General features: G+C 39.9%; 1 protein-coding gene across 2 annotated transcripts in view; it reads right to left on the reverse strand.

Moving 5' to 3' along the window:
- The window catches only part of LOC121950691 (SITS-binding protein), a 31,216-nt gene extending 11,430 nt beyond the window's left edge, over positions 1–19,786 (reverse strand). The window contains exons 1-5 of one of the 2 annotated variants that reach the window (XM_042496768.2): positions 19,456–19,785; positions 18,714–19,380; positions 15,278–15,449; positions 2,831–3,038; positions 2,485–2,635 (exon numbers count right to left, since the gene is read on the reverse strand). In XM_042496768.2, the coding sequence (XP_042352702.1) occupies positions 2,485–2,635; positions 2,831–3,038; positions 15,278–15,449; positions 18,714–19,184 (1,002 nt within the window). In that variant the 5' untranslated portion in view covers positions 19,185–19,380; positions 19,456–19,785. Of the gene's footprint in view, positions 1–2,484; positions 2,636–2,830; positions 3,039–15,277; positions 15,450–18,713; positions 19,381–19,455 lie in introns of both variants that reach the window. The other variant, XM_088080002.1, reaches the window with a different exon arrangement.
- Between the last annotated feature and the right edge of the window lie 657 nt (positions 19,787–20,443).

Below are 20,443 nucleotides of genomic sequence, written 5' to 3' on the forward strand. Positions count from 1 at the left end.
GTCTGATTCTTTATGGTGTTTGTGGAGAGGTAACAGGGCGAAAACAAAATCTGTGTTTTGTATCTTTGGTGAACCAAAAAACGAGATTCTTTTGCTCACCACATGACATCCATCAGCTGACATGTGTTATTCCTCCCACACTCACTGCTCTTATTATTCCTTTCATACCTTTTGAAGTGGTGATGGGAACGCACTGTAAGTGTAGTGTTTGTATATAATAAACTCCACCTCTCTGATGGACAGAATGTAAGAAACTTCTCTACCTCCCTCTTTGCTGCAGCACGGTTCAGGTCAGATCGCAGCATCGAGCTGGTGTCAGGATCATCTACTCAAGTTAGTCTTGGCTCGCGTCCCTTCTAAATCTCAACACACCCAATTCTTCGCCGTCCCACGGTACCACACTCAGAGCAACCTAAGGTCAGTTAGGGGAGCTTCTGTTTGTCTTCTCTCAGCTATATTTGTTTTGTAATGGAATATCACCGGGTATTGACTTAGATCCACTCCAGAGTGGTCCTGGTGGTCTCTTTTCCAGGCAGTTTCCAACAACTTTCAAGGAAAGTAACTGGATAAATGTGAACCAATGATAAACATCACCAGCCCTTTTGTTGGATACCAGATACAGACCAATTAATCATGAAGTTAAGAATACCTGAAACATATTAGGTGAGCATGATATATCACATTTTCAAGCATTAAGACATAACTCAAAAAGTGGCCTGCAGGTAGTGTGATGTGCACTTAGGAAAACACATTTTTCAACATTTTTTCTACATTGTGACATTTCTGTGAACCTGTCCTCCCTCCTTCGCTCCCCGCTCGTCTCCAGCTTTCTGGAGATCCACTTAAGAAAACTCTTTCATCTTTATCCTTGACCAGTCCTGAGCCTCTGACCGATGAACCCTTACCAGTATCACAGCCCAGATGGTTGAAGAGGAGGATTATGGGACTCTACACCGCCAGAATTGGATGAGAGAATGTAGAAAAAAACACTTATACCAAAAGAGATACGCTTAGTAGTTGGCCACTGTACTATACTACAGTGAATGTTCCTGTATGGAGGTTCCCGGGTTATGATAGAAAGTTAAACATTGATACTTTTACAAACATTTTGTGTTGAAACAGCTCTGTAGCTACAAATTTTAATGAATACTTCACCCCCTAAAATTACCATTTGTAGACTATATATCAATTACTAACCCAATGTTTAAGTTTAATTCTCTAAGAGAACTCTGTTTTTTTTGCCAAAAATGGAGAAAATTCTTGATGAATCAAATTAATGGGGGCCACATTTAACAGCAAAACTATATTAAACCATCCATTTACAAACTCTCTCACAACTTTTGCAGTATATCCAAGTCTCATTTATCCAGTTATATTCTCTGTACTTCCCAAACAGACAGTCTTTTCCAACAAGAAACTGAACTGAACGTGAGACTAATCTATGCTCTCCTCAGAGCCAAAATCTCACTGACAACAACTCACTGAACACGTGAGGTACTGGTCTACCACTGCCTCCATCAGTTAGTTTGTGTTATTGTGTGACTTTGCTGAATCTGAACTAACCTTTAAAAACACAGGTGTCACACAATAACACAAAAAACAAAGATCCAAACGGTGGAGCAGCTCTTGTGTTCAGTGAGGTAAAATTACAGTATTTGTCAGTGGAGTGCAGCACAGATAAGTGAATATTGGATAATATTGGATTGGATAATAATGCAATGGATATAACTGCACAAGTCATGTGAGAGTTTGTAAACAAAATAGTTTTGTTAAAGTTGGTTGTCAACTGACTTCAGCTAATCAGGAATTTTCTCAGTTTTGGGATTTTTCAGGCAAGAAAAAAAAATTTCTTCACAAATTCAACATAACGTAGGATCAGTAACTGATATGATCATTTGTGGGTTGAAGTAGTCCTTTGAATGAGCAAAGCTATAAAATAAAATGAAAAGGAACTTGTTCTTTTAAGTGCTAGGTAATTAACGAATCTAAATGCAGAGAGAAATATGTTTTTCCCAAATGAAACAGCACATTGCTTTCTGTTCTTCTGAAATGGGGCAGAACCTAAAAAGAGAAAAAATGAACCCACAGATATTGTTTGGGACAGAGACCATTTTTAAAATTTGTTAAAAATGTTTGATTTTGTTTTCTTTTTGTTTTACTGTTTTCAGATTTTTGATTCTTTAGAGAAAGTAATGATGTACTTTAACAGGAAGTAAAACATTGGACGCTATGTAGTCAGAACCTTAGAGATGAATTGATTTTTTCTCACACAGTAGGATGCTTTGTGTTACCAGCTATGTGACAGTCATCTTCACTTGGCTGCAGTCTAACTAAAAACTCTAAAACTATGATTTTCTTGGTGCTGACTCTCTGAGATTTAACTTAACCTGGTGTTGTGCCTTTGAAAGATTCCCCTGTCTGCTTAAGATTTTGAGGTTGGAGAAAGTTCAGTGTGGTACAGTGGGCAGTGAGGGGCGGACATACCATATCGGAGAGGAGGGTGGTGGAATGTTCATTGAGGCTGATGACTCCCTCCCCGAGCTGGTGTCTCCTCAGACGATTAGAGAAGGTCCTCAGCTCCCTCTCCACCTTCGGCCCTGAATCCATGTTGGCGAGCAGCTTCCAGAATGGCAGCCTAAAGCACACACAGAGGCATCATACACAACCTGCAGCTCTGAGGAACCTGGATGGATCTTGTAGTTTCCTTAAAAACCTACAAAACTTTATTTACTGGACCCACACATGCACCACTGTTTTGCTTATTATGTTAAAACAGAATCTCCCTTCAGGCAAGGAAATCACCGCTAATCTGCATCTAAACTGAACTAACCACAGCGTGTTCATGTTGGGCAGCTCCCTGCTGTGCTGGGAGAGTTGTTGCACCGCTTCCTGGTGAGCAGCTTTCACGTTGTGGGCCACACACACGGTGTACTGCAGAGGGAGACGCTCCATACTGGGCAGCGACTGCAGGCAGAATTGCTGCCTGCTGTCAACCCCCAGCTGCAGGGGAATATCAGGAGATACAAGCACTGCGACACCTGCACGGTGGAAAAGGAGAAAGGAGAGGGCACAGGACGTTAGTTCATTACATCATGCTTCTCAGAAATTCACAATTGTTGTGTCAGGGAATCAGATGATATAGTGTCAAACAGATAAGTTTGGCCTTGATGTAAATCAATAAGAAGCAGTGTAAGTATGAGACGGCCCACTGCAGATTCCTCTTACATGACATAGTGTGTGAGTGATACTGAGACCAGGATGAATGTGACGGGTGGAGTGTTGTGGGAGGTAGAGTGTGGGCTGTGTCAGCTGATATTGCTTCACTCAGATGTGAGAAAAACAGTCCCTAGAATGAGATATAGCAGTATGCAGTTAGATGAGTTTACACCGGGACTGCTGGCAACATCTGAGTAGGTAGGTTACACTGCGCACCAATGAGAGAAGCCTGGGATAAATATCCAAAGTCACATTGAAGACCGATTCATTTTTTTTTAATCCAGAGCACATCTCCTGGACAAAACCAACATGGGAAAAGAACACCTGCAATTAAATTTGTCAACTTTAGCTTTTCTAAAAAATTTCCCTCCTACTGTATGTATATGTCACCCTTCAGAGGCCGTGTGACATGATACGATTATGCGCAGCAGATAATTGTGTCTGCAGATGTAGCTGCCCTGCAAGGAATGCCTCGTCCCTCTCAGGTTACCCCTACCCCCTATCCTCACCATTTCTCACCCGTCCTGACTCCCACCTTCTCCCTCTCAACTTGTAACTACGTTCCTGTTCCTGTGGGTCTGTCCCGTAGCAGTATTGATCACAGCCTCCAAATGTGACCCCTCGTTTCAGTTTTTGCACAATCTTTTCAAATAAGCCAAACTGGGATTTGGGAGCTGATCAATGAACAGATCAGGGTGCGAGACCCGTCTCCTGAGCAGGCAGACAGACTGAGAAGTGGAAGCTTGGCTCACTTCAGCCACCCTCTCTAGTTTCAATGGGCTTACTGTTCTCAAGCAGGCAGGGACCAGGAGCAGGCAGGATACTCACGTCCCGGTCCATAATCAGATTAATCATTTCAGAGATCAGTGTTCAAGTGCTGCATAAAGCCTTGAGAAGAGCCTTCGACCACAGGGTAATTCTCACGTGTTTGCAACGGATAATGTCAAAGAGATACTGGTAACTCCTCAGCTGCCCCTCACAAGGTATTAGGTCACCTCCAAACTGCTTGTTATGGATTCATAATGGTGGATAAATGTGGATTTTTTTTGTTAAAAACACTTACATATTTAACACTTTAACACCTGGATCGATATCTTTTTCTTGTGCTGCATTCAGATGCATTTTACTAGAATTTAAATCTGTGAAAATTAGTTTAATTTCTTTTAAAAATGCAGAAAAAACCTAATGAGCAACTTGGCAAGAAATATTGTGAAACTGGAAATAAAAAAATAGTAAGAGGTGACAAAGACTGGATAATTAGGGGTTTTTTTAAAGGGAAAATGTCCAGAAAATTATATTTATAATTCCCTTAAATATATATTTAAAATTATGTCACAGAGAAAAGAAACAAATTAGTTTAACCTTTAGCACTTTATTGAGTTTGTTTGTTTTTTGTTTAGTTGCTCATCACTCTCTTCCCATGTTTTGAACGAAGTCAAAGAAGTTAAACTGCAAGGGAAAAATGGCTAAAATTAATATTTTTTTGTTATAGGTTTATGGAGGGATGGAAGTGGTATGCAGGCAGTGGAAAAAGATGCGACCAGAGTACACCAGACACCGAGCAGCCTTGTTGAATGATGTGCAGATACAGCAGGCTGCAAACAGTGTGTTTTACCAAAGTGCACACGGGGTGGAAAGTGATGTTTAAGCTTGCGAGCATGACTTCTTGAGTCATATTTAATTTTTATGGGAAATGACACTGCAGGGCCTCAAGGAAATGGGACAAAACAGCTGTACCTTTTATTCTATCTTTGACTAAACAAGCAGATTTGAATGCTAAATATACTAAATCCTGTCTGATCTGTTTATACAAAGAACTTTGCATGTGCCTGTATGCATTTTTCATTACAGGAGGGGGTCCTCCCATTTGAAAATGAACTTCTTACCTCTTGTTCAGACTGAGCACAATCTGAGGGAAGCAGGAATCAATAAGTGTTATTTAAAGAAAGTGAAGCAGGTTTGTGGTCTTGAGTTACAGCCAGAAGTGGGGTGCACAAGAGTTAAAGGGGAAGCAGCAAGAAGGGGGTCTATTTTTAGAACAATTCCTTAAACACTGCAAGCTTCCCCCCAAATATTTTCCACTAGCTCTCAAAAGCAAAATTATATGCCCGAGCGATGACCATATCTGCTCACCTGCAAAGCAATAGATAGGCGAAAAAAGATTTAAGTTTATTGTGCAGAGTTGAAAGATTTGACACACACATGCCTCCATTTTTACAGCTGCTGAGCGAACGCACAAATCAACTTCTTCACACACACACACACACACACACACACACACACTCACACACACACATGCATTCTCACACACATTCACACGCACTTTTCTTTAATGGGAAACTGTAGACTTCCAAGAAAAACAGAGCAGAACTTATGGGACCATAAAGGTTCTGCACTTCCTCTCGCTCAGTCTGAGCTGAATGTTTGGAGGTGGTAGCGGAGGTGACCCCGTGCACCTTCTGATGGGTCAGGAAGGTTTTAATGTGGCGTCTAGGCCCTCGGAGAGCGGCTGGTTTGGGTGGAAAAAGCTCCTGCTTGACTCCCTGCTGCTGCGGACCAGATGGGCTGCACTCTTTTACCTGTCATATTTATACTGTTATTTATGACACCTGTGCACGCTTACAGACTTGACTGGGGTTATAAAAAGGTGCATTCAAACGCAAACTATGTGTGCGTGCAAGTGTGTGTGTGTGTGTTTGTGTGTGTGTATATGTGTGTCTGTGTGTGTGTGTGTGTGTGTGTGTGTGTGTGTGTTCAGGCATGCATTTCCTTAACAATGGAAACTTAGTTTCTGTGCCCAACCTCAAGAAATTGATGGCCACAAAACTGGGATCTTGCCATGGTAGTAAATTTCCTATTCCACTCATTGAAACAATAATGAAACACTAAAGAGACTTTTTCTGCTCCGTTCCTATAATCAATCAGTTTTATTGTTTCAAGTGTGAGACACTGTGTTCTGTACAAATATCACAAGGAGAAAATGTAAAAATAGATCAAATAAGAAGATCCCACACTTTGATGTAATAAAAAAGTTTTTCTCTTTTCCTTGATCCTTTTCGTTTACGTCAGTCTCAATTGGTGAAGTTAGGAGACCATTAAAGCAATTCCAAATTTTTCAGACAACTTAATCCCTAGATTTGGATTAATGCTGGCTTTAAGGCCATTTCTAATAGTTCAGTATATTTAAGGAAGGAAACAGAGCAGACCTGAGCAACTACAGACTGGTCACTTGTGTGATACACACCGTAATTACAACCCCCCATTTAAAAGAGTCCCTCTCTGCCGTCTCTTTCTTGTTGTCCTCAATGGAAAGTATTAGGTAGGAGATCGACTGTGGAAAATCTTATGGGATGATTTTCATACACGGTAGCCTTCTCATATGAGAGATGACAGCTTGCTTTTAACAAATGTCTGTTGACTAAGTGAGTCATTGTCAAAGTGTTTCACCTCTTACTTGTCGAGAGTCGAGGTTTCAGGGCAGCTGCCTGGGGACCTTCTGGTGACCTATTGAGTAACATAGTGGCAGCTTGTTTTAACTTCCACATGTGAGCTGAATATTGTGAGCATTTATTTCTGTTTAAGTGTGACTCAGTGATCTGGGGTTTGCAGAGAGACAAAGAAAATGCCAAAGAAACACTCAGCTAGGAACTATTCAGAAAAATAGTAATTAAAAAAAACATTCTTGAGGACAACAAGCTTTCACTCCACCTATGTTGTTTGTCAGGGGTGCAGCACAAATTTATGGACCCTGTACATAAGTATTCTCTATGGGCTCCTCCATACATCCACATCCATTCATACTAGTGTAGCCCTGTTTACGCTGCCTGTTCAAAGTTGGAGTTTTGTGGCATTAATCTGCCTCAACGCTATGTATAAAAGGTGCAATTGCAGAATTGGAGGACAGAGTTGTCTTGACAGTTGTTGCCTTTAGCCAGCAGTGGAGGTAGCAACAGCACTGAATCAACGTCTGGGTAAAGGCCCAGACACACCGGACAGACATCACAAAACTAGCGGTGATGAAAGCTGCCTGCTTCAGCGCCTCATGTTGCCATGTCTCAGCCAAAAAGTTACACATGAACATACCAAACTGGTGGCCAACCAGCACCTAGTTCTGTGCCTGCGTGAGAGGAAATATCCCTCCATACCAGCAGATGGCAGGAGACTGTGGTCAACATTCAAAAAGGTTAACAGTATTGCCAGCCCGTTCTCATTCTGAAGTCGTCAAATACTGCCGCTTTGTCAGTGGGGCGTAAGATCCCAACGCCAAAAGCCACCTTTCATGTCTGCATGATACACTGCTGGATAGCATCAGCTGAGAACGCAACCGGACAGAATCAGTCACAGTGTTATTATACGCCACCGGATGGCACCTGCTGTATGTGTATGATATGCGGACAGGCGGCATCAGTTGAGAATGCAGCAGGACAGGACCTGCCGCATGCATGATAAGTGGCAGTAAGGTGTCAGGTTGAAACACTGATGATAATGATGTAATATAAGGAGTATGAGGGCACCTATATGGTGAGTGGCATGGGGGTCCAACATACCCCAGACTTTCACATGGGACTCTGGTGTCCGCTTTGCGTCTGAATGTGATGCTTTTCTCTACACCTTACCATGTGCCTCCTTACCCTAATCCTAACCGTCTGTGCCAGCATGTGTGTTGTCACTGAAATTTAGGAAATTTTAAAATATCTTTTCCTGGATTGGATAATTGTGTCTGTTATTATCTTGCATCCTTTGCTGTTGCTCACTATTTAGCAGCATAATGAAAAAACAGCTTCATCCTTGTCATTTTAAGGTTCTGTTGTATCAAATAAAGCTGATTAAGTATCATTATCTGAAAGGGAAAAAGTAATCTAAATCTATGATGGTTACATAATTTTTCTCCCTATCTGTGTGTTGTGCTTGGTTGGTTCCCTCCAAGAGACCGAGCAACAAACGAGCAGGAGCAGTAAAGTATCATTTCTTTGGATCCCACACGGAAAGATTGAGTCAGAGATAGAAATAAAGAAAAGGGGGTGGGAGACAGAGAGGAGAAGGGGAGAAAAAATATGCTAACATGGAGGGACCAGAGATGCAAAGAGAGAGGATAAGGAGGTACTGTAATACGTATGCTCATTTGCAGACATACACCTCCGCATGGAGGTGGTCTATTATGTTATGAAGCTGCAACCGATTCTGATAAGTCCTGCAGAAATTACATTTGATTCTTATCTCTGATGCTGACTACATAAAAGCTAGTATGGGAAAAAAAAATCAGATATGGAGACAGTAGATAAATTAGTTTTATTCGTTTCAGAGCGCTATCACACGCTCACTATTACAACAACCTGCTGTGAAAACAAATAGGAACACTTCAAGCCCTTATTTGTAACACTGAGTTGAGAAAACTTTGATGAGAGCCAAGTTAAGAGACCCTCTGATTATCAATAATGCTCATATAAAATAAAAAAAGATAATTTTTATCTTAAAATATAAAAATATATTACAGGGTAAAAAAGCATACTACTACTACTACTACTACTACTACTACTACTACTACTCATAATAATAATAGTAATGCACAATGTGTGCTGCTAATAATATTTATGTCTGTATATATAAATAAAATAGATGCAAATACAAATAAATTTGTTTTTGGTTATTTTACCTACAAATCTCTCATTACAATTAAATATTTGAACTTTTTCAGTTATTTCCAATCCTTGCACTAAAAAACATCTCATGTGTCTTTATTTATATACAATAAAAAAATAATTGTGAAGTTACCACAACTAATGCTTAAATTAAAATTGTAAATATATCATTAAATAATATACAAATAAAAAAAAGGCTTTATTTTTCAATTTATCGAACAAAAACAAAATAACATTTTAATTTAAAGTAAACTTAAAGTGATAATTGAAAAGTTATCATGGTTTGGGAGTTTGGTTTTCCTGTGGACTTTGTTTTGGGGTTTTCTGTTTTCCAGTTTTTCCTTGTTACTGATGTTCTGTTTCCTGTTTTATTTTGAATTTTTACTCCTTGTGTCTCACCTGTGCTTTTTCTCTGTCTCCATGTCTCTATGTCTCTGTGTGTCTCTGTGTCTCTTTCCCCGTCTCTGTGTTTCTCTCATTCTGTGTCCCTCTGTCTCTGTTATCAGTCCTGTCTGTCCTTCCTTGTCAGTCTCCCCGGCAAACCTGTTTCTGTTCAAGTCTCGTTTGCTCCAGCCCAGTGTTCCCAGTCACACCTTCTTTAATTAACCAATCCCTGTGTTTCCCTCCTGTTCCTGTGTCCATTTACCCAGCTGTGTGGCATTGTCCTGATTAGGCCCTTTCTGTATATATACCTGTGTTTCCCTTTCTTCTTGGTCAGTTTGTCTGTTTTCCTCGTCATCTTTGTACTTTGTACTTCTGGCTCCCTTTTTGTTTGTTCTGCATTTTGGGTCCCCATCCTGCCTCACATGTGACAAAAATAGATTGTTGCTGTAACGTAATGAAGAATATCAGAAACAAATTGCTCAGAAAACGTCAACTCATTTGTGAATTACATTTTTTAAATCATCTTTATTTGATGTAGGACCATTTAATTTAAAATTTTGAGCAATAATGAAGGCATGTTTTTGAATACACAAAATTGTGTTGGTGAATCTACAGTTTTTTTCACTTATAATTTATATTATATTACATTACATTACATTATATTTCAATGTAATGGCAAATCCCTGTATTATATTAAGCAAACAAGCAGCACCTGATTACCCTGCGATTTGACATAATGTGTAGTAAGTATTTTCTAAAGTATAGGTACATATATGTACACTATTTCTGCGCACATTTCTTCTCTAAAATCCTGTGTAAATTGTATACCAAAGACCTTCCGTTGAGTAAATGCAGGAATAAGCCCTGAAAGCTTTAGGACAACTTCTCCCTGAGAGTCCCCTCTTATATTTTTAATGCAGGACGTAGCTTCAGTGATATCTAATCTGTTCTTAGTAGCCCCGTTGTTTTTGTATGGATAAAGACAGGTGGGGCTATGACAAGTTCCTCCAGTTGGCAACACTCTCAAATGTCACTCTACTGCACAGCTGCATATATCTTCTCTGCTGTCTCTCTGCTTCACTTTTCTTTTGTTCTGTGGTTCGTATCCTATGTAATCTACTAGCTTGACCCTTGTTGGTGCTGACTCCGGAAGCAGGCGAGCACTCGGAGAATAAACTGACGTGAGGCAGCAGCTCAGACTGTTCTGAAACTGAAATGACACACACACATACACTGATATATTCAGAGATGCTCTGAGCAAAGAAAAGATTAAAAAAAATCAGGGATGTGGTTCAAGGCTTGGTTATGACGCAGTGAGCCAGGGAGTGCAACAGGTTTCTTCAAACTACAAGACAAGGTCACGGAGCACACAGGCTTTGTTCAGCATTAACAGAATGAAATGTAACCAAAGGAGATTTTCACAACATTTCTTTGCTCTTGATTCAGTTTAATATCAACTATTACAGTACAGTATGTGGTCATTGTGTTGCTCTGTTGCTTTGTGTTCCAGTCTGTCTTTCTTTGCTTCTTAACAGTACCCAGGGGCCCTCTTAGCTTAGCAATGTCAGTCACAGCTCCATATATTGCCTACCACATTCATAATGTGCTACTATGACTAATGAGAGTCGGTGCAGACAGGTCCCATACATTCACAACAGTCAGTGGGCTTACACAGCTGTGTAAAGTTACACTAAAACTGCAGAGAGCAGACTCGGGGAAAAAGTAGCTGTGATGGAGGCTTTATGCTGAAATGCAATTTGGTCTGTTAATTATAAATAAAATTAAATATAATAAAATCAATGTGGTGACTCCTTTACTTTTTCATCACCGCTGGAAATGATGCCTTTCATGGATCTGTTTTGCACAATACCACAGTTGTTTCAGCAGCCTGACACTGGAAAAGAACACCCGTAAATGATTTAGAAATGGTTGGAAATCATGTCATAAATGAAACTTGGGTTTGCTGGTTTCAAAAATGGTCAATTCAGCTCCGCTCATTTGGTTAAAAGCAGTACTGAGAGTTGCTGGTTGAGAAAGTTGGAGTTAAAAGTGGCTTTCCTGAGAGGATAAATTATTGACTGAGAGGTGTAGAGTCTGAAATATACAGTAAAAATTGTTCAATTCACTATTGCAAACATATTGAAGCCCTGTTTACTTGGAAACTAAACAATTAAGACAAAATATGGTTATGGATTACATGCAGTCTATACAAAGAAACTGAAACGTTCTGTATGTTGTTTTTATTTTACGTGCAATAAGTGATTTTCAGTTCTGCATTCAATTAAATTTGGTCGGTTTACACGCAAAAATAATACCATTTCACTGCCAAAATTTGGAACAAATCAATAATCTGATTAAGCCCTAAGACAGTTTCATAAAGTCACAATTTCCCATAATGATGCTGTTTACTATCCACACGTAAAGGAAGATTTTTTCTCCATTATAGCTGCTGTAATAGTTTCCGGTCCCACAACAATAAAACAGTTATGACTACCACATCATGCTGTTCGTCAAGCTGCAGTCATCCATTGCAGTTTAAAATGTGATGCTTCTTAATGGTGGTCCGACCAGTCTGATGTGCACAAGAGCATATGTGGTTATTTTGCAGGAGCCTGGAGCTGCTTATGCATCAGTGATTTATTCAAGGCAACCAGTGGATCTGATGTGTGGAATTGCACACAAAAAAGGGACTGCACATATAGAGCATACTTTCCCTGAAAGGAGGGGATTAATCAAACCTCATGCAGGATGCAAACTGTTGTGTCAGACAGTAAACATCAGATAGTAGTTATTGCTTGACTGAATAGAAACTGTATTCTCATGTGCGTACTGGTTAAAAAACAGTTTCAGGTGGCTGCACCTTTTAGCCATGTACAATGGTCTGAGGAGGTGCACAGACAAGCACCACAAGTCAGTTTTTGTGGAAGTTTTAAAGAGGCTGTATGCTACTCTCAGAGCAGTAAAATAGCTGCAAATAACTATTAGCTATTTAAAGGTTTGGTGGAGTAATGGTGTCCTGAGCAGACAATGAGGTGATGCTGCCTCTGTGTGTGTTGTAATCCGTGCTTCTTTGTTTATTGTTGTGGCCTGCCGGGCGTGCTTGTGAGTCCTTGAGAGTGTTTGTGTGTGTATTCCACTAACTAGCCACTCTGCACTATGCTTATACAGTGGTTACCACAGATAACACAGAAGCAAAGCGCCCACCCTCTACTTCTCACCATGTTAACACCATTAGCTTTGTCAGCACTGTTGCTGTTGTTAGCAGTGATAGCTTCTAACAGCAGCCCAGTGGCCCCTATGCTGAAAGCCATGTGCAGACAATCCTGGCTTAGACTTGTAGATATACTCTAAATGTTGCACATAGTGCTTCAATGTAACACCAAAATATAATACTATGTGTTGCCTATCAACCCACCAGAGCTCATGGTGAATCTCTAAGATACCAAGTTTGTTGAGTTGGAAAACCCCTCACTGCATATAAAACATCATTTTCTACCAGCAACATGATGGGACCAGGCACATAAGACTTTTTTTCCTATTTCTTTTTCTAATTTAATTTTTTTTGTGTGTGTGTATGCTGTTCTCCTACACCGTTTGTACACTATGAAAAGTAATGCACCAAAATGCATGTAACACCAACACTATCAGGAAGGCTTCAATCATATGACCAATGCACTGATGGTAATAAAGAAGGAAGTCTGTGTCAGGAGTACTACTCACCCCAACCCTAACCCTCAACCCTCTAAACCTAACCTGAATCCCTTACTTTAAGGGACGTCTGTGTTTCTTTTCCAAAACTTAACTTACAAAACTTTACTTGCCTATAGGCGCCTAACCATGTTTCTTATTATAACCAAACCAGAATAACTTTATTCTCTAAAACCTAACCTAGTTAACTTCACATTTAGTATATAACTTTATGGTAAGCATGTAACCTCATTCGTGGGGTACTAATTCTTGAAGTATCATAAGAATCACTCTATGTGCATATTCGTAAGATATTACAGATGGTTGTATGAAGATATGTTGATTGGTCACAGCCAATTGATTGTGAAACTAAATTAAATCATTATACATAAGTGAATAGGTATTGAAATGAAGTAAGTAAGCAATCAAGTTTTTCTCTTTTTCCCTTCTTTCTTTTTTCTCTCTCAAAAAACCTTTTTTTCAAAGTTTCTTATTGTTTTATATGTATATATATATATGTGTGTGTGTGTCTATGCATCTATGCATGTGTACATACTTATACGTATATGTACTGTATGTGTGAATACATGCAGGTAGGAGGCTTTACAAGTCTGATGGTTGAACCCTTGTTCGTGGTGATGAAATATACTTGACACATTAGCCAAATCTAAAGTGTGACAGCCCACATTTAATTTTTAACTTGTTAGTTGCGTGCACGGGGGAGGAATACCAGTCTAACTTCATTAAAAATAATTTCTCAATTATAATCTCCACTGAGCCTAGGGAACAGGAAAGCAGCCAAGTACAAATTTCAATACGTCTTCAGTTGTGGAAAACGATTCTCTCTGAGGCACATAATGTGAATCTAAGAGCCAAACAAAAACATCCTTGAACTTTAAAGCAAGATATCATGTTAAATATACCTTTAATGCTCCAATAGGCATCGCTGTCATTGCTGAGCATCAGTTTGCTATGTTTGGGGCTATGTACAGAGTGTGCCTGTGAGTGGTTACTTGGCAACATTCAAACAGTTGTTCTCATCAGGATCCCATCTCATCTCATCTGTTTTGTTTTTTTTTTGTTCTCTGTGCAAAGCTAAACGGAGAAACAAAGGGTTACAGGGTCCTGATAATTACTGCCGTCCTCTCACAAGGTGGGATTTGAGTCATGTGACTCTCTTGTTAAGCCTGCCACTGTGTTACATAACATCCCGAAATGTGCATGGGTGTATGTGCTCGTGCATGGGTGCATTTGCTTCTGTCAGTATGTGAATGAATGTGTGTAAGATTGCTGCTAACAATCGGTGAAGTCATAACGGACGATTGTTTGTGTCACCTCATGGGTTGATGTCACACACTTTGCACTGATCTAGATGCTGGTTGGCTCTTTCACTACTCAGTGGGCGAACACACACACACACGCACACTCACACCAAACATATGCACATAATTTTCTAACACACTGACAGTCCGAATAAAACTACATGTTGCAATGTGTGTGTAAAATAGGATTTTGAAATGTCTGATTGTAAAATGTGAAATCTCTCAACAACAAAGATTAAATTTAAGCTACAGCTCAATAAGCAAACCTCAAACAAACATAACTTGAGGGCAAAGTCCCTCGAGGTTAATGCTATACCCGCTACCACACAAACACACACACACTCCACACCACACGTTCCTCGTCAGTCACATTAACCATTCACATCCGCCAGTGGTCCCTGCCTCCCCCCTTTGCCCCCAGGATAAAATCTAACACCCCCAAAATAACCTGGTGAGTTATAAGAGTCATCAGGGCCCTCATCCAACCTGCCCTTTTAATAGTAACAAAAGGCAATTACCCTGGTATCCCTAAGAGTTAATTTAAGATGCGAAAGGTGGTTTGCTTCCCTTTGTAGTCTAATCTCTAAATTAATAAACCGAGATACCACAGACAGTATTGTGTTTCACTCTGTTTGTGGGATAGATGACATACCGTCCAGTCACAAGTGTATGTTTTTTACGGATGCTTGTTCTGGAGGCCTTTTTTTCTCAGCTCAAACACAAACAAACATGAGGGGGGTGGTAAGAAAACACAACAACTTCCACAGGGCTTCCCTCACACCCTGGGATTCACGCCATGCATTGTATACCCACTGATGTGGGGTCAGATTTCCCGAGCCCTTGTGCTAACCCTGCGCTGATGGCAAGTGTGGAAAAACAGCTGACAATGTGTCATTTGAAAGATTTAAAAAGGTCTTACTTCTTGTAACAGACCGAGGTGCGAAGAAGAACTATGACTCCGCTTTTGCTAATGACTACGAGTAAATCTCAGTTGATGCAAATGATTCATTCCAACAGTGAGCTGCTCACCTGATGAGCCCAAGAAGTAGCGCTCCAGGGCAGAGCCGAAGCCGGACGGATTGTCCTTGAGATCACTCACGATGAAGGGCTGCGTGGTGGCGTTCTGGTCATTGATCGGCCAGGTCTGACCCCGGACGCTGGCTCCGCCGTACCAGGACACATTGGTCATGGAGAAGCAGTCCTGCAAAGATGCACATGAACAGTGTGAGTGAGAAGGACACGCAAGATTAAGGTTTACATACATGGAGACAGAGTGAAGGCAGCAACTGAACATGAACTGATATGGATCCTGACCAAAAACTGAAATAGCCTATATATATATATATATATATATATATATATAGATATATAGATATATATATATATATATATATATATATATATATATATATATATATAAAAGGGTGTAGGGGTTGAAAATTAAAACACAGAAGAGGTGTCATTAGTTTATGAGCTAACTCAGATACTTTAAGGAGACTTTAAAATAAATGGGGAGTGTACGTTTTTATATATGAGTGGTTATAAGGTGAATTTGGCTATAATTTAATCAACATCAGAATCAGCTTTATTGGCCAATACAACAAGACTGACTCCATTTTTTTGTTACTCTCAATGTATTTGCACAAAAATCAACATAACAGTTAAAAGCAAGGACAACAAAGCTGATTATGATAAACATTTACAGTTAGACTGAATATAAATATATATAAAAAGTATCTATCTATATATCTATATATCTATGTGTATTCAATATTTAGAACATGTAAGTGCATTTTTTTCTTCCATTAAAAACATTTACATAGCAGAAGCCTTTTATTTCAACCAAATTAAAGACATTTACACCACAAATTTATGTAATAAAGGTACAAATTGTTGCATGAAAATTAACCAGAATGTAGTGATGTGAATCCCCAGATTTCATCCAATTCATCAAAGTGTTTCTACTACAAATGATGATGAATCATTTATCTAAAAAGATAAAGGTTTCAGTTGGTTCATCTCACTTCAGACATTTTTATTGCAGCAAAATGTATCGAGTGAACTGAAAAAGCAATTGATTTTATTAATGCAGTAGGCTACTAAAAGTTCAAGTTGTATTCACATTGCTAATAATTTAAAAGTGATCGATAAAAATAGGTACTTTGCTTCTGTGTATTGAAAAAATGTTGCCATGGAAAAATATAGTGATATTATGCAATACAATTTACCCCCTTCCCCACTAGAATGTAAGAAATTTAGTATTTGATGCTCAAGATTTTCTGGCTGGTGAACCCCCAAACATTCTTTCATATGTGTACCCCAACCCCAGTGCTGAACCAAACCTACGCCCTTAACACAATAAAAATAGTAGACCACAGAATAATGGTGTAGATTGCAAAGGGGGCTGAAATAAATATGGAATTAAAAATGTAACATGCTTTTTATAGTAGAATTTGACAGCAAATTCAGCTTGCTTATATTTGTCTTGGCAGTGATAATGTTGAAAACATGTCATTTACAGGCACAATGAGGTGTAGCGGATGTTCCTCAGCTCGGCTACATTTGTCAAATCAGAAAAATATTTATTGTTGGTCAAGGCTACTACACAAAAGAAATGTTTAATTGTAATGACTTGTGTTCTTATTTGAACTGTGATTGTCTAAATCTGTCAATCATTCTGACTGATATATATATATATCACATGTATATTGTTACAACTTTTCATGTGTATGCATACAGCGTATGTTTATTGTCCACTATTTCTGTTGATACCCTTTAGTGGAGGAAATTAGCATTTGTCTATTACTAATCTTTATTTCTGGGATTCAGCTTTGGGTATTTAGAGGCCCGGGTAGGGTTTTTGTTTCTCCTTTTTTAAAATTTGTTTTATTTATTTTGTTTTTATATGGTTTATTTGCTTACAGTGCCTAGATCTGTAATGGCAAACTTTACACCACAATGTGCTTTGTTGATTACATCCCACTTTGGCTATTGTAATAAACCCTTCCAGTTATTGTGAAAATCTCAATAAACATTTGATTACAAAAAAGTATAGTGGATGTTTGGTCTTACAGACACTATTTCAATGATGGTAACTGTTCATCTGAGTGATGTTCTGTGGAAAGAAATTGTTCTTGTCTGAATATTTTGGCATACAGTATTCCTTAACTCCTACCAGAGAGGAGAAGCTGGAACACATCAACATGTTTCCAGTGCAATCACACTCTGTACATGATGTGCTGGAGTATGGATGAATCTCATATTTGACAGTCAGAGCAAGTTACTGTGACTTTAGTGTATAAAATGCAGGGCACTGGGTGGTATGTGATGATGGCTGGCACATGGGACTGTCTCAGAAAGCATCGCACGCAGGGGGGATTAAATGACAATGTTTTCTAAGAGAAAGCTTGTCCTTCCTCAAGCGTCTTTACGCGTGAGGGCTACAAATGCGTAAAACGGCAGCTCATTTATTTCACGTCAGAAAATCCGGGCTCTGCTAAGGACTTTCATAACAGGTGCCAAGTGGTCACCTGAGAGGCGCCGGACAGGATTTTGGAAATTAGAAAAATAAAGGCGACTTTAGTTTGGAAAGATTTTCTGTGAGCAGTCGCGCCACATGACAGGGAGTTATGGCGAGGAATGTTCCAGCGGGGACAGATTAACCTCCCCAAACATCCCAATAGTTAAATGCCTTTGATAATTAAGCTGAGGGGGGAAAGTACAGTAAGTACTGTGCATGTCAAAAAGCGTAACAACTGTGAAGAGGCGGATTTAACTCGAATGTAGTCCGCTCAGTTAAATGGGGGGCTGTAGAAGGGAGAGGGAATCACGCAAACAATTTATTTTTTTAGTCTATTACATCATGTCAGCTCAAATGGATCACTCAAGCGTCATGGCTGTGTTTATTTTATTTTTTTTTCAGATGAATTCATTGGATGTCGTAGTTTCTGTAATTCAGTTTCAACAAAATAAAATTCGACAATTAAAAATAAACATAAATTGCAGTACTTTTGTTTGATTAGTAGGAGCCAAGTTATGGATTATACATAATAGTCTGCTGCGAAAAAAAGGTTTGTTTTTGAGTCACCTATTTAATTAAATGCAGTCTCTAGTGTTTTAACAGTTTTATACAAACAGGTGGTAATGGAAATCAGGTAAATCTAGGTAACCACTAATATAAAACAAACAAACAAAAAAAGTCGTTTAACTGCTGTGTATGAGGAAAACGCTAAATATAGTGTTTTCAGATTTTTAAAGTGGACGGGGGCCCTCAAATTTTGTATTTTACATCGTGCAACAATATGCACAATCACATGCCAGTTAACATTCAGTTAATTGCAAATGAAGCATGAAAGTTCAAAGTGCAAAACTCCTTTTTTGCACATCACATTGTGCGTTAAAGCGCATTTTGGCAAGGTTGTGGTTGTGTTTTGGACTCTTAAGTGCACACTGAGAGAAATCCTACCTTCAGCTCCACATGACAGTGCACCGGCGCCCAAGTCATGCTGTAGCACTCCGTCTCCGTCTCCTCATTCACCTCCAGCGAGATCTTCACCTCGGCCACCGAGTCCCACGTATAGCAGAACTCTGTTTTATTCAGCCAGCACAGGTTCCTCACGAAGGGAACCTCGATGTCGGGGTTCCCCACGTTCCCGACGTCTATCTCCACGTAGGTCTTGTCCTCCGTCAGGGTCTGTATGACCAGCGAGTGGGTTCTTCTCTCCCAGATCAGTCCGCTAAAAGTCCCCCTGAGGATCCAGTTCTTGTTAGGCTGGTCCACCACTTGCCAATATATGATCCCGATGGTCATGACAAAGAAGACGGCCACTCCGAGACAGGCTATAGCTCCTTTCCAGGTCTCGTTCATCTCCTTCAGCCCCGTGTCCCATGTTACCTCTGGGATGGGGCTGGGGTTCCTATTTCGAGCGTGGGGCATGTTGTCTTTGAGATCAGCAAAGAATCAAACACAAAAAAATGCTGCAGAAATCTCTGTGCGTCAAAAAGCTCTGTTGCTTCATCATGTCATGGTGTTTTCAGTGAGGCTACAGGGTAAACCAGCCTACTCTTTATCTTTACACCGTTTACACTGTTGTTGTTGGGTTTTTTTGCGCAATTGTGCCAGCAACAGAGACCTGTCATGTGAAGAAAGCTGTGAGAAAAAAATCCCAGCGAGGAAATAAAACAGTATGAATGAATAAGTGACTTACCACATACTGCTGCTGTTTAAAAAGAGTTGCATTTGTAAATTGCATTGGCTGCAGTGAGCTCGTGAGCAGCCCCAAGCCGGGTTTGGCAGCAATGCCTACGAATAGCTCCTAAGACGCTGTCTTGCTTGCCCTGCACTTTCTGACGTAACGCCGGGTTGTTTCTTCAGAGGAAAGGTAGAGAGAGGGAAATGGGGGATCGGGAGGGTTTGGCTGAGTCTCGGAACTGCCCGCCGGGGCGAGGAGGCCATGGACAGCCTGGAAGGGAGGGATCCCCATGCGTGCTTGCAAACCCCCCGTGCGCTCTCCGTGCGTAAAAGACTGTGGAGACTTGTCATCCGGTGGTTTGGTAAACGGATCAGGGGCATCAATTGGGCATGGCAAGGTCAGGACACTTGCCTTATCCAAATGCGGTCTTGTGGTGTTTCATATTTGAATAGAGTGCAAGGAGTGATGTCAGAGACTGAAATTGAGAATTAATGGAATATTTAAAACCAACACTGTCACTGAGTTTGAAGTGGATACATGTAATGGACTGGTCCAGGGACTTGGTTGCATGAAGAAGCTAAAAAGGCTTCGAGACTGTTTGCATTGACAATTTTGCTCATTTTACAAAGCAAGATGAGGCACCTGCCATCCAGCACTCTCCTATGTAGCTCACCTTCACCAAGTACCAACCAAACCAAAGCCAAGCATTATATTTTTGATATTGCATACATTTACAAAATTCACTTTTTTTGAGCTTTTGTCTGACCTTACTGTCATTTTTCTGCATTTCTCCAAGTGACACTGATTTCTAAAAAAAAAAAAAAAAAAGCTCTGATACTACATGTGAAACTACTGACAACATTATGTCACAAAACTGGAAGAAATCTCTTACTGAAAGAGATGCAAAACCCCTGCGAGAAGACCAAATAATAAGAATCAAAATGTATTGCAGTTTAATCACTATTTTAGGACGTGATATGCAAATACGGAGGATTCTTTAGGA

This window comes from Plectropomus leopardus, chromosome 7 (assembly GCF_026936395.1).
Source record: "Plectropomus leopardus strain MGB_pleo_1.0 chromosome 7, ASM2693639v1, whole genome shotgun sequence".
NCBI lineage: Eukaryota > Metazoa > Chordata > Actinopteri > Perciformes > Serranidae > Plectropomus > Plectropomus leopardus.